The sequence below is a fragment of the Pristiophorus japonicus genome, chromosome 10 (genome assembly GCF_044704955.1).
Source record: "Pristiophorus japonicus isolate sPriJap1 chromosome 10, sPriJap1.hap1, whole genome shotgun sequence".
Classification (NCBI taxonomy): domain Eukaryota; kingdom Metazoa; phylum Chordata; class Chondrichthyes; family Pristiophoridae; genus Pristiophorus; species Pristiophorus japonicus.
This window is the reverse complement of record NC_091986.1, coordinates 116,286,992-116,311,630: the sequence shown is the minus strand read 5'-3', so window position 1 is coordinate 116,311,630 and position 24,639 is coordinate 116,286,992. Positions and strand designations below refer to the sequence as shown.

Genomic DNA, 24,639 nt, shown 5'->3' with positions numbered 1-24,639 from the left:
GAAAATGACCCATTTATCCCGACTCCGTTAGTTAGCCAATCCTCTATCCATGCTAATATATTACCCCCAACCCCGTGAGTTCTTATCTTATGCAGTAACCTTTTATGTGGCACCTTATCAAATGCCTTCTGGAAATCCAGATACACGACATCGACTGGTTCCCCTTTATCCACTCTGCTTGTTACATCCTCAAAGAATTCCAGCAAATTTGTCGAACATGATTTCCCTTTCATAAAACCATGCTGACTCTGCTTGACTATTATGATTTGCTCAATGTCCTGCTACTGCTTCCTTAATAATGGACTCCAGCATTTTCCCAATGACAGATGTTAGGCTAACTGGTCTATAGTTTCCTGCTTTCTGTCTGCCTCCTTTCTTAAATAGGGACGTTACATTTGCGGTATTCCAATCCGTTGGGTCTTCTGCAGAATCCAGGGAATTTTAGTAGATTACAACCAATGCATCCACTATCTCTGCAGCCACTTCTTTTAAGACCCTAGGATGCAGGCCATCAGGTCCAGGGGACTGTTCCACCTTTAGTCCCATTAGTTTGCCTCATACTTTTTCTCCAGTGATAGTTAAGTTCCCCGCTCCCATTAGCCCCGTGATTATCAATTTTTGGGATGCTTTTAGTGTCTTCAACTGTGAAGACAGATACAAAATATTTGTTCAAAGTCTCTGCCATTTCCCCAGTACTCGTGCTCTTATACCAATCAGAATACAATTTTTTCTCAATGCATGAAGCAAATTTAATATTTTTAAGTGACCATTTTCACTTGGCTATATGGTTTCTACCACTAACCAACATTAAACAATACTTCCTATAAAATCTTTGAAGTGAATATTGAATTAGAAGCAGCTCACTCACACATTTATTGTAGAAGCACACCTTATAACAAAATCTTGGGAGTTTTTTGAAGTAAAGGTCCAAGTTATTCTCCACATCATTCATCTCATTTCCCCACCCTGCTGCTCCTGCTTTCGTTCCACTTTTCTCCCCATAAAACATGTTCCTGACTGCCTCCCACTTGGGTCCTCCCCCCCCCACCAAGTTACTGCTTCCAGCTTTTCCCTCTCTTCCTTTCCCGCCCCGTGTTGTGCTGTTATTTGAAGTTATTTTGGCCACTGCATGCTGTGGGCAAGGAATTTCTATTTTTGCCAGAATTCTCACCTACAGTATATGAGCAGTTGGAATCACTTCAAATAGCAGCAAGAAAATTGATTTTCAGCCACTAATGCAGACTTGCTCTCCAAATCTGGGATGGTTGGTATGCATGCAGCTTAATTCACCATTACAACTACCAGTAAAGAGTCCATGCCAGACTAAAGTTACCAATGTAAAGCTCATAGTAACAAGTATGAAATATCTCGGTGCAACAAGAAAGATTGCATACCTGTATCTCCACATTTAAAAGCAAGAATTGTAAGCATCAGGAGCACCTACAATGCCGTTGCTAAATTTTCATCATGACACAGATTCATATCACCAGTCAGTAAACTGTGGGTTTTTGTATTTGCACACTACCTGTCTAAATAAAACAGCTGACCCGGTTAGAATGTGGAACTTGTTACCACATGGGATAGTTGAAACGAATAGCATAGATGCTTTTAAGGGGAAGCCAGATAAGTACATAAGGGAGAAAGCACTGGAAGATATGCAGCTACAGTTAGAAAAAGGGTGGAGGGCCGGGGGGGAGAAAGAGAGGCTCGTCTTGGAGCATAAACTCCAGCACAGACCAGTTGGGTCAAATGGCCTGTTTCTGTGCTGTAAATTGTATGTAATGTAATATTCTGTTAATGAGAGCAATTCTCACTGCAACTGTCGGTATTTTAATAAGTGATTTTACACCAGGAAGATTAATCACTTTGCATGCTTACAAGCTAAAACACCTCAAATATCAATGCAAGAAAGAAAATTCCAAATTCAATTTTAGAAATACGAACTTCTCGAAGGATTACTGTCATCACCGTCATTGAATTGGTCAGAATCACTGAAGTCATTTGCTTGATTTACAGCAGAAACAGGGCATTCAAAAACTTCACAACAGTGTCTTTTTCTACTGGGAAAGTTAGGGATGGACAACTAATTGGAGCCATGTTCCATTTCCATCTAAGCTATATATTTCATTTTCTGCCTAAAGTTGTTACTGAAGGCACAATGGCTACAAAAACTTTACACATTATAAAGCACTTTTATAGACTTGCTTAGCAGTCTAGAATTAATTGCTTAAGAAAGAAAATGCAGGAATTTCACTTTGCAATTTGAAGAACGTCATTTTGAGGTTCAGTTACATGACAAATATAATTGTGGTACCAACACAACCTAATACATTTGTAGTGTAAACTCTAATGATCACAAGCTATTGTTACCGTTGCCATTTTGCACAAGGATATCACTGGAACTTCCCTCGAAATCTTGCTGCGTGTAGTATGGCCAAGTTATGCAAGTGCCAAGCAGAATTAGGTGCCGGGGGAAACCTCCCCACTGTTGCCGCTAATGTAATTTGGCACATTAAATCAATGAAGGGGTATGAACTTGTATATTCTCTCAGTGCAAGAACAGGCCATTTTTTTTAATTACTACTCACAGTGACCTGTCCAACAACAGTTTAATCTTACTCTTAAAATAAATTACATTGACAAACAGACTCAGTTCTGATTAAAAATGTGGGAGAATTTGTTGATTTACGCACTGGATAGCACACAGGACGAGCATTTTAAGCAGCTGAATGCAACATAAAAAATTTAATGCCTCTACCACAGAAAGTTGTTGAGTCCAGTTCGTTGGATATATTCAAAAGGGAGTTAGATGTGGCCCTTACGGCTAAAGGGATCGGGGGTATGGAGAGAAGGCAGGAGTGGGGTACTAAAGTTGCATGATCAGCCATGATCATATTGAATGGTGGTGCAGGCTCGAATGGCCTGCTACTGCATCTATTTTCTATGGTTCTATGTTTCTACGTCTCAAATTTGGTATTCCATCTAAATGTTACAATATTGCTCGTCAGGATGTGTGGGAGTACCAGTATGTTTATTTAAGGAGAGGAGCTACATGCCTTGAAGTATCAAGACAGCACATGATTAAAACATCTTACTTTTGTACATTAAGTAGCATATTATTCAAAACACGTTAAAATCTTTGGATACCTTGGTCTATTTCATGTGCAAATGAGAACACACTCAGTAATTCAGTGCACAATAAACAAAACTTAGACTTGACCCAACAGCACTTTCAGAACAAATAAGTGTAAAACCTACCTGCAAATAGACCAGCTACAGCAGGGGGCTCAGTTCTAAACTGGGAAGCATTAGAATAGGCTGGAGGGCCACAGAAGGAATCTGACAGATACATTGTGCAAAGAAAAAGGGACAGAAAGGTAAGCAGATGTTACTGAGCAGAGAATTGAAGACTGAACACAAGTAGAAATAGCACACAAATGACTAATCATTTATTTGTTAGTTACATGTTATGATAGCATTAAACAAACTAAAATACACAGCGGTTGACGACTCAATTTTTAACCAAGATTTAACTCCACCTGTGCTTCAGGCATTGATAATTAATTCCTAAAACAGTAATATCAGTATTTGCACTGGATAGATCAGACTACTTAAGACAGAAACAGTTCAGAAACTTATTTCAACTGACCATATTTTAGCATTTTGTCTCATTTTTGGTCTCATGTCTTTTAAATTTAAAAAAATGCTGATGATTCTCACTTCTACCAGCTTTTAACTACAAACTCATGACAATAAAGCACAGAATACATTTGTAACAGACTAAACTTTAAATGGAAATAAAAGTCCACTATTTATTTTTAAGGTGCAGTCCTTGAAGGCTTGTTGAAAGAAATGACCAAAACAAGATTGTAGCCAATTATTGAGAAAATATTTGATCTCTATAGTAATGGGGAGGGGGAGGAGAAGAGTGAAATCTTCCTTTGTGCACTAAGTGGAAAAACAGAGCGGGGGGGGGGGGGGGGGGGGGAGGAGGGGGGGGCGGAGGAGGAGAGATGGAGAGAGAAAGAGGGAGAAAAAAAAAAAGAAATGAAAAGGTAAGAGAATGAGAAAAATCTATCTTAATGCATTTAACACTTCACATACAAGTAACTACTTTTGAAGTGTAGACAACTGCTCTGTAGGCAAAACAGCAGCAAATTTGCAGGTAGCAAGGTGCCACAAACGAGAGAGAGATAAATGGCCAGTTCATGTTTTTCTTTTGCTGATGTTGATGTTGATGTTGTTACAATAGAACGTCCTGTGCTTCTTTGAATATGGAATCTTTAATAATAACAATTTGCCTTTATATAATTATCTTCAACACAAGAAACATTCCAAGGTGCCTCACAATAGGTGGAATAAAAAAGGAAACTGAGCCACGAGGGAAATTAAGCGGGGTGATCAAATATAGGTTCGAGATAAGGTTGAAGAGCTTTTTAAAAAGGAAAAAGGTTTGGATAGGTAGCTACAATAGCACAAAGACAGCTGAAGGCTCTGCCAACAATAGTGCATCATAGGATGGGGAGGACTACACAACAGACTGGAGTGAGAGGAATGGAGCATTCAGGTGGTGACATATGGTTGGAAAGGACTGCAACGATAAAGGTGGAGCAAAGTCATGGAGAATTTATAAACAAGTATATGGATTTAAATTGAACACTTCATGATGTTGAGCTTTAAGAAGTTTTGACTCATCCAGGACTGGATGTTGCACAAGCAGTCTAACAGCACGAAAACAGTCAGAAGGTCAAGAGAAGTAGAGCTGGGCAGTGTATAAAAGTCAACCCCAAGTATGCAGATGATCTCACCGAAGGGTAGTTTGTAGATATGGAAGAGGTGGGTACTAATGATAGATGCTGGTGGGATGCATGAGGAGAAACTAGCTGCATCCAAATAGGTAATAACGGCAGTCTCGTGGAATAGATGGTACAACAACAAAAGGGTGTGTCATATACAGAACTGCAAAAGATTGCAAGGTACAGAAATAGGCAGACAACAAACACTTGCAATCTTATGTAGAGAAGTATGACATGATGCATTTGAGGAGGAAAAAGGGGTGCAAGTGAGAGTGCAAATAGATGCCATTAAAAAGGTCATAACATTTTTAGGTTTTATAAGTACGGGATAGAGTGCAAGAGGAAACATGATGGGCTGGATTTTCCTGGGTCCCACCCACACGGTGCAGGGGGACCCGGAAGACAGCAGGAAACCCTGAAGTTCGTGCGTGCGATGTGAAGAGTGGGTTCCCCGCCCGAAGTCAGCCTGATCGACAGACTGGCTTCCAATCGTGCACGAAGCGGACAAGGAGGCCACAGGACCAATAACAACTTGTATTTATAAAGCACCTTTAAGTAGTGAAACGTCCCAAAACGCTTCACAAGAGTATTATGAGACAACAAATTTGGCACCGAGCCACATAAGTAGAAGCTAGTGCAGGAAGCTTGGTCAGAGGTAGGTTTTAAAAGGAGCGTCTTGAAGGAGGAAATAGAGGTAGGAAGGTGGAGAGGTTTAGGCAGGGAGTTCCAGAGTTTGGGGCCTAGGCAACAGAAAGCACGGCCACCAATAATTGAGTGTTTATCAGGGATTGCTCAAGAGGGCAGAATTAGAGGAGCGCAGACATCTTTGGGGGTTGTGGGGCTGGAGGAGATTAGAGTGATATGGAGAAATTTGAAAATAAGGATGAGAATTTTGAAACTGAGGCGTTGCTTAACCGGAAGCCAATGTAGGTCAGTGAGCACAGAGGTGATTTGTGAGCAGGACTTGGTACGAGTTAGGACACGGGGAGCCGAGTTTTGGATCTAGCTTACGAAAGGGTAGAATGTGGGAGGCCAGCCATGAGTACACTGAAATAGTCAAGTCCAGAGGTAATAAAGGCATGGATGAGGGCTTGAGCAATGGATGAGCTGAGGCAAGGGCGGAGATGAGCGATGTTACGGAGGTGGAAATAGGCAATCTAAGTTATGCTGCGGATATGTGGTCGAAAGCTCATTTCAAGGTCAAATATGACACCAAGGTAGTGCCGGGTCCTGGATGGTGGGTGGGGGGGGGGGGGTCCCATCTCCGACCTTGGGGCCAAGTTGTGATATGGAGGGGGGGGGGGGGGGGGGGGGGAGGGCCACCTCGATGCTGACGCCACCCCTCATTGCAAGTTCCAGGAATCTCGAGCCCCGGGATCCCCAGCCGCCTGCAGTAAAATCTGCAGGTTAAACTAGGTTTCCGGCCTCATTATCATATTTAAATTGCCAGCACCACCTCACCGCACCGAGTGAAAGGTGAAAGTGGATGGGTTGGGGTTGGGTTTTTACATTTGTACAACTTTCACTTTCCCCCACGCCTCCAACCCACCTGTTCTCACCTCTGAAAATTCTGGCCGTTGTGATAAATTTGTGCATGGCAATACTTAGGTCAGTTAGAGTACTGTGTGCAATTTTAGACACTATTAAAAAAGAACTTTGAAGCCCTTAAGACCAGAGTTTAAATTCATTCGGATGATACTAAGTATGAAAAACCATAGCTATGCTGAGAGGTTTGAGATACCAGGACAATTTCCCTTGTAGCAAAGAAGGCTAAGAGGAGAATAAAGGAGTATACGAACCAGAGATCAGTGCATCTTTGAAAAGGAAGAGCAGATAAACATTTGAAGTGGAGAAAGATACAAGTTATGGGGAGAGAGCTGTGCAGTGAGATTAGCATTAGGATGCTCTAGCAAAGAGCCTGTACACAAACAACAGACCAAATGACTGCCTTCCCCTGCTGTAAACTTCTATATTTATTTTATGAAGGTGGACAATGGAGCAGAGGGGTATGGTCAACTATAATGAACACTGCACAATGGTTGAGGATGAGGAGAAGGGTTGGAGCACGAGGATAACAATCAAAAAGGTTGTCATTTGTGACTTTAGTTGGGTTCATTATGATGTCATGAGAAGGGCAGAAACTGGACTGGAGAGACTTAAACAAGGAAATGGGGAGAGATGGGCATGGAGGCAACATGTTAGAAGACTTTGACGGGGAAAGTGAGATTGCAGATGGGGCGAGTATGTGTGGGTTAAGTGTTTTTTTTCCAGGAGACAGTGATTTTGAACCGGAGACAATGTTGATGAGGGATAGCTTAACATATTAACTGGAAGATGGCACCTCTGACAATGCAACACACTTTGTCAGCTTAGATTATATGCTCAATTCCTGCCAGAGGAAATCTTCTCCCACGATGAAATAGTCTCAAACCATGTATCTTAATGCTTTCAAAAATATAATTCAAATTGTGAGTGGAGGAAGAATAAAGAATAAAATGGACAGCATAAACTGAAACCCAACTCCAATACATTTGCCCAAACATCCAGAAGTGTCGATTTAAAAAAAAACTCAGATGAACTTTTCACTTGCCATCTAAGTTTCAAGAACAAATGAGAAAAAATTGTCTCTGGGTTATTCCAGGAACACGAGTAATGAGTATTTCTTGTGTCAGGGATAAACTAACATTCGATAAAAATGTATCTAAGATGGTCACAGTAATTTTTATCAAATTGTATGTTATATATGTGAATATAAACTATCTTAGAAAGCCATTAGAAATTACGAGACTGAGTCTCATCAATCATGTTCCTGTAATCTCCCAGATTGCCACTCAGAATGGCTGAAGGCAGGGCCTGACCAGAATTTGCAATTTGTATAGGAAATGTTATGTGTAGCATATGATCTGGAGTTGGAGGTCATGCAATTTGCTGAAGGTGATGCAGTACGTTGCTTAGACACGCACACATAAAACAACCCAGCAAAGCATGTAGATTTCAAGTCTTTTCCAGAAGAAATAAAGTCAATCTAAAATAATGATGCAGTTTTGACATCTCAAACAAATTAAAACTGATCACAGGTAAAATGTAGTAGCATATCAACTCCTGTAAGACGCACAATTTATTGGTCGATAAATTAATGAAAAATCTGGGATTAATGAATCAATAATCCAACCAATATGAATAAACTAGACAAATGCTCAAGAACTGACCTACCTTCGGAATAAAATTACACTCCTTGCCCTCTTCCTAGCTTGTGCAAAATTAATTTACATGCATGGAACAGTACTGAATCACAGCTGCATAGGTTGGATTATTCACTCACTAGAAAGGAATAGGCCTAGTTCAATTACTTTAAATGTTTTATTTCCATTCTGATAACTTTTAAAAGTAGTGTGCTATGTTTTCTGATTTGAGAAAACATAGATATCGTGGTGGAAAAACTTTCCATCGGAGTACCTGAGACAAAACGGTCTATCCGAGGAGTGCATTCATATTTTGTGGCAACAGAAGAACTTGGCTCAGTAAAAGGATTGAAATGATCTGGAGAATCAAGAAATGGCATTTGTTCATAGATTCAAATTCTTGAAATACTGAAATAGTTTCAAATATTAAGGAAATTTTAACTTGTCCTAGTAGAAATTATAACTAAATAGTTAGGCTTTTACCAAACATTTCATGGCTATGCGTCCTAGAAGTAAAGGTCACACCATCTGAGAAGGCGACAGTGGTATTTAGAACATCATCAGCTTTCGTAAGAAAAGGATTTAAGCTTGGAATGGCTTCATCACCAGCATCAGAAGAGGAGAAAGGATCTATAAACAGCAACAGTAAAGAAAGCAGAAACAAAACAAGAAAATGCAAAGAAACATCAGGTCACAAGACAGGAAAACTGCTTAGTCAAAGGGCATTTATTCAATGTAAGTGATGAGTTCAAACAGTTTTTGCCGATGTGAAACCTTGTTCTGCCTGTTAAACTTGTAAAATTGTTTGTCATTACTTGAATATTTCAATCTGAGTCAAATTTCTTTCCCATCGTCATCAGTCCAATGAGTGAGTCTTGTTTTATATAGCCCGTTCTGTAGAGCTTATGTACGTACATATTATCCCCCATTTTATTTCGTGCAAACAAATCGTATCTTTCTAGTTTTATACAATGCTCAAACAAAAATACGAGTTTAATGTTGGAAGTACATGTTGCTAGGATTACAGTTCTTTGTATTTGTTTCACTACAATGCATTGGAAATTCCCATACCTCACACAAAGACCATTGGAACAAATCAGTTTGCATGAATTGTAGCCCTCCCTTGCTGAAGAACTGCATTATAATTTAATAAATTCCCCTGCCCCCCCCCAAATATCAATTTACAGTTGGGAAAAGCAATAATTATTCTCCCTTCTCTTCTCCACCCCCTCCTAAGAAGGAAGAGGAGAAGAGAGTGGAGGAAGAAACGGGCATATGTTTTTAAAAAAGTGACTGAAAACAAATATGTGAATGACTGACTCTGAAACCAGAGCATCAAAACATGTGCAGCTGCTTCATCTGACCACACACAATTTGACTTACCAGACAAATGCATGAACCTTGGATACGGCTTAACAACATACATCAAGATGTGCATAAATTTCAATGCAATTGTCCCAGCACTAGCTGTTAAATTAAAACAAGCAGAGCACTCCTCCAGCCTTAATCTATGCAATTGTGGAGCCGCATTGGAGATCAAGCAGCAAAATTCAGAAAGCTATTTGACTGTGCTACAACAGGATTTTCAATGTATCTACACAGTCACTGGTGTAAATCTTAGTATCCTATGCATGGTAAGCTATTTGAAAACATTGGATTTTTGTGGTGTAAAAGATCAATTCAGTTATTAATCTGCAATTTACCAGTAACAAAACAAACATCTGTCAGTACTTAATTAACCTCTTCCCGTCTAACCACAGAAAGGTGTAGTGATGTGTCTTCACTGCAGAACAACTAACACTTTCTCCAAGTATAAGGCCAGCTTATAATTAAACCAACAGGATTTTTTTTTTTTAGACATTTAGGTTCCCCCGACTTTAAATCTTTCAGAATATGTTATTCTAAAAGTCTGACAGGTAAACATTTACTCATTTTAATTGTAATATGTTCAAAATATTTAACAGTTTGATGAATATCAAGTCAAAAAATCAACTACAAAATGTGAAAGACACTGAATTAATTATTGTGCAAATGCCCAGCTGCATATCCTGCAGCCAAGGCTACAGGCACGGGTGATCATTCGTCAGAAACAGAAACTAGCTTTATAAATGGATCATGAATAGTGGAATGATGAGACCAGCTATTGTGCTGTGTAATTACACATATATATGCAACAGCTGCAGTAACATTTATTTTCAAAACCTCCAACTTGACTTGGAAATCTACTTGTGTTGGCATTCTTTGAACATTGCCCAGTTTTTGATGTTTCCGCTATTTCTATTAAAGATCAACTTACAAAAAGACCTTGAATAGGTCACAGATAAAGCTACACCTCCAAGTGTCTAACATATTCCAATTGTATAGTCTCGAAAGGAATTCAAGTGACTGACTATTAAGTTTGGATAATATTGTCAAAACATAGGTGCAGAACTAATATCCATCACCAGCACTTAAACAAGGCTATCAAGGTTACACGGCATTGAATAACCAATTTATTACTGTACCAATATTTTTTCCCTTTTGATTTCTCAAATCCAATATTGGCCTCTTGAAAATTGGCCATAAAAGTTTGATTCAACTGCTAATTTCAACATCTTTCAAAAAGTTTCATAATGAATAGAACAGCAACACAAGAACCAACTAGCATTTATTGATCATTTTGGATCCTAACCAACAATTTTCTCACAGCATTGGGGTTGGTAATGATTCTGCTGTTACCACTTACACCTCCTCTGGGCTCATCTTTTGCTTCTTTACTTGTCCCATTATCATCTTCTTTTTCCTTACACCATCATCACTTTTTTTGGTTATTTAATCACTCCTGCCCTCTATCTTGTTACAAAACTTTTGTTCTTGCCCCCCGCCACCCCATTTTTCCCTCCAATTTCTTCCAGTTCTGATGAAAGGTCATCGACCTGAAATGTTAACGGTTTCTCTCGCCACAGATGCTGCCTGATCTGCTGAGAATTTCCAGCATTTTCTGCATATTAATGTTTCAAGCGTGGCATACATCGTTCTATACTTGTGAAGGAAGTCAGATCTCCTACAAGTCTGGTCCTTGAACCTACCACTCAGATGTACAAGTGTGATTTGGCATAATTTGTCCCCAAATGTTCCTCAGTGTGTGGAAAGACTGAAACTTTGCTCAGCACCTTGACACGGAGGCAGAAACAAGGTGAAAACCATCAAGGTCCATGAAACACGGCACTGAATAACCAAATTATTACTGCACCAAGATCCAAAAAGCTACTGACCTGCTAAATCATGCTAACAGGCAACTTTAATACTGTTAACATTAAAGAATATTTTAAGATGGGTACTCAATAATTATCTCAACAAAAACAAATCAGGTAAAAATTATACTGAACCTTGGCCAAATTATATTCAGTAACAGAAACAGCACTGGCTGCAGAAATAAAATACCAACACAGTTGTTCAAAATATAAAATGGTACGCCACCTCTGACAATCCAAACTGTCCTTAAATCTCCTCCTTACTGTCGACTTGGAAAATAGTTTTTCAGAACTAAATATTAGCTGGCAGAACAGGTTAAGTTAGCCAATATTAAACAGAGTATGGCTTTTAGAAATCTTGAAACAATATGACTTTTAAAAAAGCATTTAAAAATCAAACTGGCTATACATCTCTAGATATATAGATTTTTTTTCGAAACTAACTACAGCAAGTTTTTTTCCTAAATGCTTTAGCCATCATCCTAGTGGGGAGTAAATCTTTCCAACCAGACGGCCATATTAGAGTTCCGTGATCTTCAAAAGATTAAATAGTTCACTTTACTGCCTACTATATAGACACATTTTATTTCCTTTTGTCTGAAGGTCACTGCAGATTCCCATGGAAATTATCTGCACAAAAGATCAAAGTTTAAACTATTTTAAGTACACTTAGATTAACAGAGGTTAGTTTTCCCTTGCTAACGGCTTTATCCTCCAATGAGTAGGCAGAAAGAATACACAAAGCAAAATATTTATATCACTTAAGATATTTAAGATATTTAAATAGATTATTAGATACAATTTTTTTTTAAAGTTTGTTTGAAATAGGTATCCCCATTTCTTACAGGGGTAATCAGTTATATTGACCCTGGAATATAATTTTTTTGAGAGCGCTATATGTCAATACTGAAATCTGAACTATTTGTATGTGGTCACACTGAATTAATTATTTTAAAATGTTGATCTTACAACTGTTATTTTCTAAATGTATTTGATTTAAACTCTCCTAGGATCACCACTACAATATGTGGATGTCAATCAGCTAGATAACACCAGCGTGCAAATGGTACAGCACTAAAATAACTGACCTACCTACATAGAAAGAAGAACTTGCATTTATATCACAGCCTTCAATTCTTCAGGATGTCCCACAGGCACTGTTGTTACATAGGCAAACACAGCAGCCAATTTGTGCACACCATGAATCCCACAAATAGCAATGAGATGAATGACCAGTTAATCTTTTATTGCAGTGTTGGTTGGGGGAGAAATGTTGACCATGGCTCCAGGAGAATTCTGTCTCCCCCCCAGGTCCTCCAAATAGTGCCATGGGATCTTGTATGTTCATTTTAGCTTGCAAAGGATAGCACCTCCAACAATGCAGCTTTCCCTCAACACTGCACTTAGAGTCAGCCTAGTTCATAACTGAAATCCTGGAGAGGCTTGAATCAACAATTTTTATATATGTTTTGTGACTAGCATAGCATGACACCCCCAAAGGCCTCACATTTTGTATTTCAATAAAATTGTGATTGACTCGAATAGTCGCTACCCGTTAAGTTTGACTCACCAATCAAAAGCCCACTCCATCCACTGGAGAGGAGAAAAGCTACCAATCAGCAACCAAAAAACAAAAATCACATTCCAAAACGGTATAAAAAGTTAACTGAAAATTGAACAGTGGTAGAAAGGTTATGGGAGATGATTGCAGATATGATTAAAGAGGTAGGTTTTTTTAAAAAGGAGGAAGGTTTTTAAGGAGGAAAAAAGGAAAATAGTGTGACAAATTTTAGGAGAGCATTCCAGACTTTGGGACCAACTGACTGGCGGTGGAAGCATGGGGATTCAAAGGAAGCCAAAATCAAAGAGCAGAGGGTGTATGCAAGAACACAGGGTTTAACGCCTTTGTGATGAAGAGGAATATTGGGTTGAATCTCAGCTCAGGGCTGGACAGCTCACTGAGGCTGCAAACAATCTGGTTTAGCCTGAAAAAATTGCCAGGACACTGAATGGAATTGGTGGCAACAGTAGGGAGTTTGCGGCCAGAGCCAAAGACAATGGCTTCCGTCTTAATGTTCAGCTGGAGGAAATTGCAGATCATTCAAAATGATTTGTCAGATATGCACTCGGGCAACACAAAGGCAATGGAGGGGTTGAGAGGCGGTGGAGAGGTGAAGCAGGGTGTCATCAGCGTACATGTTGAAGCTGACCCCATATACGAGGAAGAAGAAAGATTACAAATACAGAATAAAAAACAAATGCAAGTATTAGAGGAACAGTGAAGTGATTCACATAAAAAAAATAATTCAGAAGTTAACAAAAACTTCAAACCAAAACATAGGGTAGAAATTTAACCCACATAAACAGCTGGGCTTAGGTGAGAAGTTAAAATTAAAATATTTCAAACCAGATTCTAACCCACCTTGAAACCACTCACTTAGGGCATGGGGGGCAGGGGGGAAAAGAGAGGGAAGATGGAGTGTCAGGCGACCAATCCGCTCTCGAAGGCGGTCGGTCGGTAACAATTTTTAATTAGGCCATGTGCTTCCATTTTAACAAGCTTTTTATTTTTAACTAATGTTGGCCGGGTTTCCTTAGCCTCATGAAACTTGGCAGGTGAAAGGCGGCGAGCAGGGCTGGATCCATAAGGTTAAGTCCCTTTACAGCACTGCTCGTGAACCAGGAGTGCTTCCACCCGGCCCAACAACCTACCCTGTAAATGCTCCGCGATCTGTCTGCGCCATCACACCACACCCCCTTCCCAATCACAATCTCGCCTCCCCCGAACACCACCTCCAACCACTTTCCTTTCTCACCTCCCCATCGTGATCTCTCCCTACCTACTTCTTTGCTGTGTTCCTCTGCTGCAGGCTTTCCCACCCGACAGGCAGCCAGCCTGTCAATCAGGCTGGGACTTGGGTGGAAAACCTGGAGGAAAAATTTAAAAGACATCACGTGCTTTTAACTACAGGGCATTTGGGAAACCCGTACTTCTGGATTTCCTGTTCATAACTCATCTCGTGTCCCCCCCACCCCACACCCACACCCCACTCCAAACACACGCCCCTGTAAATATCGGGGCCTTTGCCTCTGGATGAAAAGGGTCGACAAATAAAACACTGAACCTTCTGCTTAAAATGCCATTTAAAAAGTATCAGATTGCAATTGTACCAGATATTGCTCTCTATTCATGTAGGATTCAGATTTTTGTCCTGTTAAAATGTTCTTTAAGTAGTAATCTAATACAAAATCTGCATTCCTTATTATTGCATGATAAGGTTTTATAGATTTTCTTCATAAAAATTATTATACTCAAACATGCTGATTACTTAAACTAGTTTTAATTTAAGGCTAGTAATTTTTTGATCATTCTTACATTTTGAACAAATAATCCAACTATCTGAAAATATAGTTAAACATCAGCTCAAATTTTGTAAATCTCTAATGGATTTTTTTTGCCATTTGGAAAGATGTTGAGAGGCACCTTACCTCCCCATGTATTAGCTGCCGGGGGTACTGTTGGGATAGAATGCATGGATGGCTGAAATGTTGGCTGAAGATCAAGCAAATCATTTGGCAGTTTGGAAGTGCTGAAGGGAAAAATTCAAACAGCTGCTTACACCTTGTACAAACCAAATGAACACAATGTGAAGTATTAAAATTGAGGATCAAATTCGGTTCCACAAAAATGTTCCAAGGTAAACAATTAAAAAAAAAATATATGCAACAGTTCAAGTATGACTAGAAAAGCGGCTTCAAAAGAGGTAAGAGGGCAATCACTAAAAACTTTTCAGAGTAGAAAGGGGTTACAAGGTGTTCCCGTTCAGATTTGAGATTTATAAGGGAAGACTACCCCATTGAGTAGGGAATGATGAGAGATATATTCAAATGAAAGTACTTAAACCCTACTTCCTCTGCCTCTCCAAGAAACACGATTTTAAAAAAAATTCAGAATTTCCTGTTGGAGTACCATTACATAAGAACACAAGAAATAGGAGTAGGCCATTTGGCCCCTCGAGCCTGCTCCGCCATTGAATAAGATCATGGCTGATCTAATCTTGGGCTCAGCTCCACTTCCCTGCCCGCTCCCCATAACCCTTCAATCCCTTATCGTTCAAATTATCTGTACATGTGCGAGGGGAAAGGCAGTCTTACGCAATTATCTCATACCAGACCTACTTGATTGAGGCAGCTAACTGGCCTGTCTCCAAACAGCTGTCATTTACACATGCCGGCCGGAATTTACACAGGAGGCCTGAGAATGCGAACGGAAATCTCGTGGGGAAGTTGCCAATCGCGCGGGGGGGTTATGGTCGGGTCCCTAGATCGAGGAGGTAGATATAAATCCAATTACCCCCTGGATGCAGCAGTTCCCGCCTTGGTTTAGCTGCTGGGTTTCACAAATTGTGAGAAACTTGTCCACAGGCAGTTAAATTCAAAATTGAGGGGAAAATAGAGCCTCATTATATTTAAATTGACATACCGCCTCCCAGGAGCATGCCTCCTCTGGTTAAACTCGAAGTGGGCGGGTTGGAGGCGGGATTCACATCTTTATCAATTTAACTGCCCCCATGCTCCAAACCTACCCTCTTTTTTAAAAAAAAAGAAAAGGGGAAAATTCCAGTGAAAACTGGCAAGCATTCCACTCCCACTTGCCAATCCCAACCATGGAAACAAATTGAAAATTTAGTACCAGCTGGGATTAAGGAAAGAACAATGTCAGTGGACTGTAAATGAACCAGGATACAATCGCTGGAGCAAGTGCTTTCTAGCCAGGGGACTTCAAATTATACAGACAAAAATTCCTTCTCTTGTTTCTCCTCTACTGCTGAAGGTTTTGACACCTTGCTGGCGTTCGTTTCTCCCTGTACTTAGGTTAAGCTAGGAGAGTGATATGCAGGTTATTTGACCATGAGAGGGAATAGGTTTCACAACCAAGCCTGATACTGTCCTTACCCAATGACACAGTTGAAGTTCCAGCAGGGGTCACGGGATTGTGATGAGTATCAGCAGCCTTAGCCAGTTTTCCCCTCCCTCGCCCAACTACAGTGCCCATACACCATTCTATCTGAAATCATCTAATTTAGGAGCGTCAAAATTCCCTGATCAATATGACTCAGCTATTCATTGGAAAAAAGGCTACACCGTTTAAAAAAAAAAAAATTGTATGTTTTGAGGTGGGAGGAGGAAGGTATTTCAGACTGAAAGCACTGCTCCTGCTCCCTATGATAAATGTTTCTGCACCACTGTAACTCTAACTGTTGTCACTAGGCTTATTTAGCATATCAATATGCTTTGGGAAAATTTTATTCAGGCATTTTGCTTTAATATTGTGCCAACACACTTCTGGTGTGATTACTTTTACTTAAACCACTTCATTGATTTCTACAAAAAGTGAAAAGCATGTGAAATTACACTAATTATTTTGTTTCCACGTTAGCATCAATATCATCAGATTGTGCACATAAATGATAAAGACTAAAAGAGTTGAGGCATTATTCCAATCACTCTTAATTATTTACCATGATCCAATGCTCCATTCCAAGATCAATCAATGGGTTCAGGATGATAGTATTTGAACCTTTCAGAAACTTTGCATTTTATTCAACTTCATTAAAAAAACAAGAATGAATATTTTTCTCAAGCTCCTGATGCTCATCACAATCCCTGTTGGAACTTCATCTGTGTCACTGGATAAGGACTATCAGGCTCAGTTATGAAACCCACTCTCTCTGATGGTCAAATTCAGGAGGCAGTTGGAAAAGTGCAAAAATGATGAATATGCTGCCAAAAAACAGCTGCAAAGTTTATACCTGTTGGAAGAACCAGGTGTTGAGAATAGGTCTATGGCTGCTGTCGTGCTGATACTTCCACCCGATGTAGAACTGGGTGATGCTGCAGTTGTCGCAGAAGATGGATAGGATTTCTTTCCCGCAAGTTCCCTCAAACGCTGTTCCTGTTAGAAAACAATTCTAACTATTTAACGGACATGAGAAAACTGGCCACAAATAAACTCAATATACCAGGTGTTCAATTTAGGATTTAAAATTAATTGGACAACTAACTGGAATCCATTTTCATTTAGCATATCGAGATATAATGAAGATATGGGGGGGGGGGGGGGGGTATGTTCTTTTAAATTTTCACAACATTCACAAATCAATATTAAGTATTACACTTCACCTTGATTTTCTGTTATGATACTTTACATATTGTAGAAGAAAAAATTGCAGGACTTAAGAGTAAAGTAAAACTTAAATTAGTATCTAAGTACAGTCTGACATGGATAGGTGGGAATAGAACAAAGCTAAGGCAATCCCACTGAGGTGGGCAAGAAGGCTGGAGGAGGATGGGATGGTTGACAAGATCAAAGGCCTCAAAGGTTAAGGAGGATGAGGATAAAATTTGTGACTTGGATTGGGATTGGCTTAGTAAGTAATGGGAGCGAGGGATATCAGCAGATGGAATTGAACAGATTGTCTCAAATGTGTCAATGAAAGTGTAAGATTGTTTACCTGAACATCTTAACATTGTAAACAAGTGAACAAGCCACGGGTAATATGGCCTTGAACTTCGATTTTTGTCTTGGGAGTAGGGTGGGGTAAGATGAAGGAAGAAAAACAAAAACACAACACACCACCTTGAGCGCTTTCAACCGGGCCTGCTCTTCCTCCAAAGCTGCTTGTTTTTCCCTTTCATCCACTCTGCTAAGTGACATGCCAGTGTTAGAAAGTGATGAGACTGCATTTGAAAGGGTGCTAGCCCTGGAAAAAAAAAAGAAAAAGTATTAGAACTGAGCTGCAAATGAACAATTTAAAACATTTTTATTTTATAAAAAGCACAACAGTGACAGGCCTTTCGGATTCAACAAAAGTCCCACAAGTACTTTCATAACGTACAACAAACTGTACGCCTTTTGGGATCGAATCCTTCAAATTCTATTTCTAGGCAAGTTTTTAAGAATACATAGAAAGAGATCAGTTTTAGCTTCTCAGAACACAGTGAAAAACAGCCAGTCAAACTTGATGAATCAGTAACAAATGAACTTGTACACATTTCTATTAAACAATAATCTTATAAAGTCTCCTCCACTCCAATAAAAGGGGATTAGGAAAGTTGGAGAATTATTTTCAAAACCCATAAAGAAAGATTCATATTAGCACGGCCCATGTGCTGGATGGGATATACAGCTGGCAGGCCATTATTTTCCATTCTCCTTATAATGTGTAATTACAGTTTCCGCCCCCTCCCCCACCTCACCTTCCAACATTCTTGTCAGTCGCCCCTTAAGCGATGTGGCTGTTGCTACTAGAGCAGGTCAGAGGTTGGGTACCCTGACGAGTGGCTCACCTCCCAACTCCCCAAAGCCTCTCCACCACCTACAAGGCAAAGTCAGGAATGTGATGGCATTCTTTCCACTTGCCTGGATGGGTACAGTGCCAACAACATTTGAGAAGCTCAATATCATCCAGGACAAAGTCGGTTTGATCAGCAGCCCATCCACCATCTTAAACATCCACTCCTTCCATCACCACAGTGTGTACTATCTGCAGGATGCACTACAACAACAGTCTCGGGCTTCTTCAACAGCATCTCCCAAACCTGCAACTCCACCACCAACCACCAAGAAGGACAAGGGAAGCAGACACGTGGGAACCTCCAACCACCCCTCCAAGTTATACACCATCCCAACTTGCAGATACACCACCGTTCTTTCTAACCTTTAATGAAGGGGAGGGCTCTGTCTACGCGGCAGTGCTACGTGTCCCACCGCGTAGCCCTCCCGCCCGCGCCCCACAGAGCAAGTGGAGCGTGATATTTTGCGTTCCACTTGCTCTCAGAGGTGGTACGGCGCAGGGAGGGACTTCCACGCCTGGTGCAGGAATACCCGCCTTGGAGCTGTTGGTACGCAATTTCGGCCTCGATATTTACTCGGGGCCGAAGAGAATTAATTTGGGGGGGGGGGGGGGGGTGGAAGGAGGGAGGAAAGAGGATTACCGGACAGAATTAACAGCAGGGCATCTTTTAAATTTTAGCAGTTGCCTCTTGCACAAGAAAGCCTGCGACACAAGGCCGCATGCTTTAAAACCAGATGTGGGCAGGTTGGGGGGTCAGGTTTGAGACTTTTAAACTTTTTACTTCACCCCCACCCCCAACCCACCCATCCACACGAGATAGAAAAACAATTTGTATGGCAGCAGGAGGTCACGGTTCAGCTAGCATTTGGGTTTGAAGAACTCGTATGTCCTGATACGATCAGTCAGCAAACTGCGAAACCCTTCTTCTGGTAAAATTTAAAATCTCCCTTGCACATGATTGCCAAAGTGTGTTGGTGATTGGACATGGATAAACCTCTGTCATTGCGTAGGTTGCCAGACAAGGCAATGCAACCAGATTGAGGGTGATACGTTAAGAACATAAGAAATAGGAGCAGGAGTAGGCCATACGGCCCCTCGAGCTTGCTCCGCCATTTAATACGATCATGGCTGATTCGAGCATGGACTCAGGTCCACTTCCCTGCCCGCTCCCCATAACCCCTTATTCCCTTATCGGTTAAGAAACTGTCTATCTTTGTCTTAAGAGCAAAGATACAGGGCACATTTACTTATGGCCATTACTGTCATGCATTGACAATTAGTAATGGGGCATTGCTGTCCTTCAAAGCCAAATAAAGACTCCACCAGTGTATGTTTAGTTTTCTTTGTATCTCTGGTTAATGTTGGGAGAGAGCATCTGATATAAGAATGTGTTTGAGTAAATATTAATTTCAGGATGCTAGTTCTCCACAGCAGGGGCAATACAAGGGCTGGCCGACAGGATGCACCTTGCTCTGAATGTATCCAGGCAGCTATTTTTCTAAAAGCCTAAGTAGCCATGGGTTACTTTAATCCCCAAATTCATGGTGCACATCTTCTGTATACTTTTATTTTGCAAGGTTGAATCTTCATGTTGTAATTTAGGTCAAGTAAAGTGAGGGCTTCAATATCAGAGGAGCATGCTATCTGTATATAGTTTGAGGAGCGGTGAGTCGGGAGGCCTATAAAAGGCCCGAGAGTTCGAGAGGCAGCAGGAGTTCGAGGAGTGGTGAGTCGGGAGGCCTATAAAAGGCTCGAGAGTTCGATAGGCAGCGGGAGTTCAAGGAGCGGTGAGTCGGGAGGCCTATGAAAGGCCCGAAAGTTCGAGAGGCAGTGGGAGTTCGAGGAGCAGTGAGTTGGGATGTCAGCTGGTGCAGGGGCAGAAGGTAAACAAAGAAGTAGAAAGAAATCAAAGGGTGCCGTCACAGCGAAGCGGGTAAGTGATTGGCTGGTGGATTGGTGAGTACTTAATCTTTTTTTTCTTCTTTTTATTTCCTTATCAGTAGGTAACCTTTGACAGGGTTGTCAAATTAAGTTAATCCAAGGGTTAAGTCATGGCAGGAGAGCTCAGACACATGTCATGCTCCTCCTGTGCTATGTGGGAAGCCAGGAACGCTTCCAGTGTCCCTGAATACTATATGTGCAGGAGGTGCATCCTGCTGCAGCACCTGACAGACCGCATTGCGGCACTGGAGCGGTGCATGGATTCATTCTGGAGCACCTGCGATGCTGAGGATGTCTTGAATAGCACGTTTAGTGAGTTGGTCACCCCGCAGGCAAAGGTTGCTCAGGCAGATAAGGAATGGGTGACGATCAGGCAGAGCCAGTGGAAGGAAGGTAGTGTAGGATCCCCTGCAATCATCCCCCTCCAAAACAGATACACCGTTTTGGGTACTGTTTGGGGGGGGGGGGGGGGGGGGGGAATGACTCATCAGGGGAAGGCAGCAGCAGCCAAGTTCATGGCATCATGAGTGGCTCTGCTGTACAGGAGGGCAGGAAGAAGAGTGGGAGAGCTATAATGGTAGGGGATTCTAGTGCTAGGGAATTCTATTGCAAGGGGAATAGATAGGTGTTTCTGCGGCCGCAATCGAGACTCCAGGGTGGTTTGTTGCCTCCCTGGTGCAAGGGTCAAGGATGTCTCGGAGCGGGTGCAGGACATTCTGAAAAGGGAGGGTGAACAGCCAGTTGTCGTGCTGCATAGAGGTACAACAATATATGTAAAAAACAGGATGAGGTCCTTCAAGGTGAATTTAGGGAGCTAGGAGTTAAATTAAAAAAGCAGGACCTCAAAAGGTAGTAATCTCAGACTTGCTACCAATGCCACGTGCTGGTCAGAGTAGGAATTGCAGGATAGCCAAGATGAATACATGGCTTGAGGAGTGGTGCAGAAGGGAGGGATATAAATTCCTGGAACATTGGAACCGGTTCTGGGGGACGTAGGACCAGTACAAACCGAACGGTCTGCACCTGGGCAGGACCGGAACCAATGTCCTATGGGGAGTGTTTGCTAGTGCTGTTGGAGAGGGGTTAAACTATTATGGCAGGGGGACGGGAACCTATGCTGGGAGACAGAGGAAAGTAAAATGGGGACAGAAGCAAAAGATAGAAAGAAGAAAAGTAAAAGTGGAGGGCATAGAAATCCAAGGCAAAAAGCAAAAAGGGCCACATCGTAGCAAAAATCGAAAGGGACAAAGTGTGTTAAAAAGACAAGCCTGAAGGCTCTGTGCCTCAATGCGAGGAGTATTCGTAATAAGGTGGACGAATTAACTGCGCAGGCAGCTATTAACGAATATGATATAATTGGGATTACGGAGACATGGCTCCAGGGTGACCAAGGCTGGGAACTCAACATCCAGGGGTATTCAACATTCAGAAAGGATAGACAGAAAGGAAAAGGAGGTGGGGTCGCATTGCTGGATGGAGAAAAAATTAATGCAATAGTAAGGAAGGACATTAGCTTGGATGATGTGGAATCTGTATGGGTAGAGCTGCGGAATATCAAAAGGGTAGAAAACGCTAGTGGGAGTTGTGTACAGACCACCAAACAGTAGTAGTGAGGTTGGGGACAGCATCAAACAAGAAATTAGGGATGCGCGCGATAAAGGTACAGCAGTTATCATGGGCAACTTTAAACTACATATAGATTGGGCTAACCAAACTGGTAGCAGTACGGTGGAGGAGGATTTCCTGGAGTATATTAAGGGATGGTTTTCGAGACCACTATGTCGAGGAACCAACTCAACGGCTGGCCATCCTAGACTGGGTGATGTGTAATGAGAAGGGACTAATTAGCAATCTTGTTGTGCGAGGCCCCTTGGGGAAGAGTGATCATAATATGGTAGAATTCTTTATTAAGATGGAGAGTGACAGTTAATTCAGAGACTCGGGTCCTGAACTTAAGGAAAGGTAACTTCGATGGTATGAGACGTGAATTGGCTGGAACAGAATGGCGAATGATACTTAGGGTTGACGATGGATAGGCAATGGCAAACATTTAAAGAGCACATGGATGAACTTCAACAATTGTACATCCCTGTCTGGTGTAAAAATAAAATGGGGAAGGTGGTTCAACTGTGGCTAACAAGGGAAATTAGGGATAGTGTTAAATCCAAGGAAGAGGCATATAAATTGGCCAGAAAAAGCAGCAAACCTGAGAACTGGGAGAATTTTATAATTCAGCAGAGGAGGACAAATGGTTTAATTAGGAGGGGGAAAATAGAGTATGAGAGGAACATAAAAACTGAGTGCAAAAGCTTCTATAGATATGTGAAGAGAAAAAAAATTAGTGAAGACAAACGTAGGTCCCCTGCAGTCAGAATCAGGTGAATTTATAATGGGGAACAAAGAAATGGCAAACCAAATGAACAAATACTTTGGTTCTGTCTTCACTAAGGAAGTCACAAGTAACCTTCTGGAAATACGAGGGGACCAAGGGTCTAGCGAGAAGGAGGAACTGAAGGAAATCCTTATTAATCAGGAGATTGTGTTAGGGAAATTTATGGGATTGAAGGCCGATAAATCCCCAGGGCCTGATGGTCTGCATCCCAGAGTACTTAAGGAAGTGGCCCTGGAAATAGTGGATGCATTGGTGATCATTTCCCAACAGTCTATTGACTCTGGATCAGTTCCTATGGATTGGAGGGTAGCTAATGTAACACCACTTTTTTAAAAAAAAGGAGGGAGAGAGAAAATGGGGAATTATAGACCGGTTAGCCTGACATTAGTAGTGGGGAAAATGTTGGAGTCAATTATTAAAGATGAAATAGCAGTGCATTTGGAAAGCAGTGACAGGATCGGTCCAAGTCAGCATGGATTTATGTGAGATATCATGCTTGACAAATCTTCTAGAATTTTTTGAGGATGTAACTAGTAGAGTGGACAAGGGAGAACCAGTGGATGTGGTGTTTTGGACTTTCAAAAGGCTTTTGACTAGGTCCCACACAAGAGATTCATGTGCAAAATCGAAGCACATGGTATTGGGGGTAATGTACTGACGTGGATAGAGAACTGGTTGGCAGACAGGAAGCAGAGAGTTGGCATAAACAGGTCCTTTTCAGAATGGCGGGCAGTGACTAGTGGGATGCCGCAAGTTTCAGTGCTGGTACCCCAGCTATTTACAATATACATTAATGATTTAGACGAAGGAATTGAATGTAATATCTCCAAGTTTGCAGATGACACTAAGCTGGGTGGCAGTGTGAGCTGCAAGGAGGATGCTAAGAGGCTGCAGGGCGACTTGGACAGGCTAGGTGAGTGGCCAAATGCATGGCAGATGCAGTATAATGTGGATAAATGTGAGGTTATCCACTTTGGTGGCAAAAACACGAAGGCAGAATATTATCTGAATGGCAGATTAGGAAAAGGGGAGGTGCAACGAGACCTGGGTATCATGGTCCATCAGTCATTGAAGGTTGATATGCAGATGCAGCAGGCAGTGATGGCAAATGGCATGGTGGCCTTCATTGCTAGGGGATTTGAGTATCGGAGCAAGGAGATCTTGCTGCAGTTGTACAGGGCCTTGGTGAGGCCTCACCTGGAATATTGTGTTCAGTTTTGGTCTCCTAATCTGAGGAAGGACGTTCTTGCTATTGAGGGAGTGCAGCGAAGGTTCACCAGACTGATTCCCGGGATGGCAGGACTGACATATGAGGAGAGACTAGATCGACTGGGCCTGTATTCAAGGAAGTTTAGCAGAATGAGAGGGGATCTCAGAAACATATATAATTCTAACGGGACTGGACAGGTTAGATGCAGGAAGAATGTTCCCGATGTTGGGGGAGTCCAGAACCAGGGATCACAGTCTAAGGATAAGGGGTAAGCCACTTAGGACCGAGATGAGGAGAAACTTCTTCACTCAGAGTTGGTAACCTGTGGAATTCTCTTCCAGAGAGTTGTTGATGTCAGTTCATTAGATGTATTCAAGAGGGAGTTGGATATGGCTCTTAAGGTAAAAGGGATCAAGGGGTATGGAGAGAAAGCAGGAAAGGAGTACAGAGGTGAATGATGAGCCTTGATCTTATTGAATGGTGGTGCAGGTTCGAAGGGCCGAATGGCGTACTCCTGAACCTGTTTT

General features: G+C 41.5%; 1 protein-coding gene across 17 annotated transcripts in view; it reads right to left on the bottom strand.

Moving 5' to 3' along the window:
- picalma (phosphatidylinositol binding clathrin assembly protein a) overlaps positions 1 to 24,639 on the bottom strand; it is a 150,819-nt gene that overhangs the window by 34,361 nt on the left and 91,819 nt on the right. For 6 of the 17 annotated variants that reach the window (XM_070892024.1, XM_070892018.1, XM_070892022.1 and 3 more), the window contains exons 10-15: positions 17,849 to 17,975; positions 17,025 to 17,167; positions 14,701 to 14,801; positions 8,462 to 8,608; positions 8,253 to 8,336; positions 3,259 to 3,339 (exon numbers count right to left, since the gene is read on the bottom strand). In XM_070892024.1, the coding sequence (XP_070748125.1) occupies positions 3,259 to 3,339; positions 8,253 to 8,336; positions 8,462 to 8,608; positions 14,701 to 14,801; positions 17,025 to 17,167; positions 17,849 to 17,975 (683 nt within the window). The remainder of the gene's footprint in view (positions 1 to 3,258; positions 3,340 to 8,252; positions 8,337 to 8,461; positions 8,609 to 14,700; positions 14,802 to 17,024; positions 17,168 to 17,848; positions 17,976 to 24,639) is intronic. The other 11 variants (XM_070892034.1, XM_070892030.1, XM_070892031.1 and 8 more) reach the window with 6 other exon arrangements.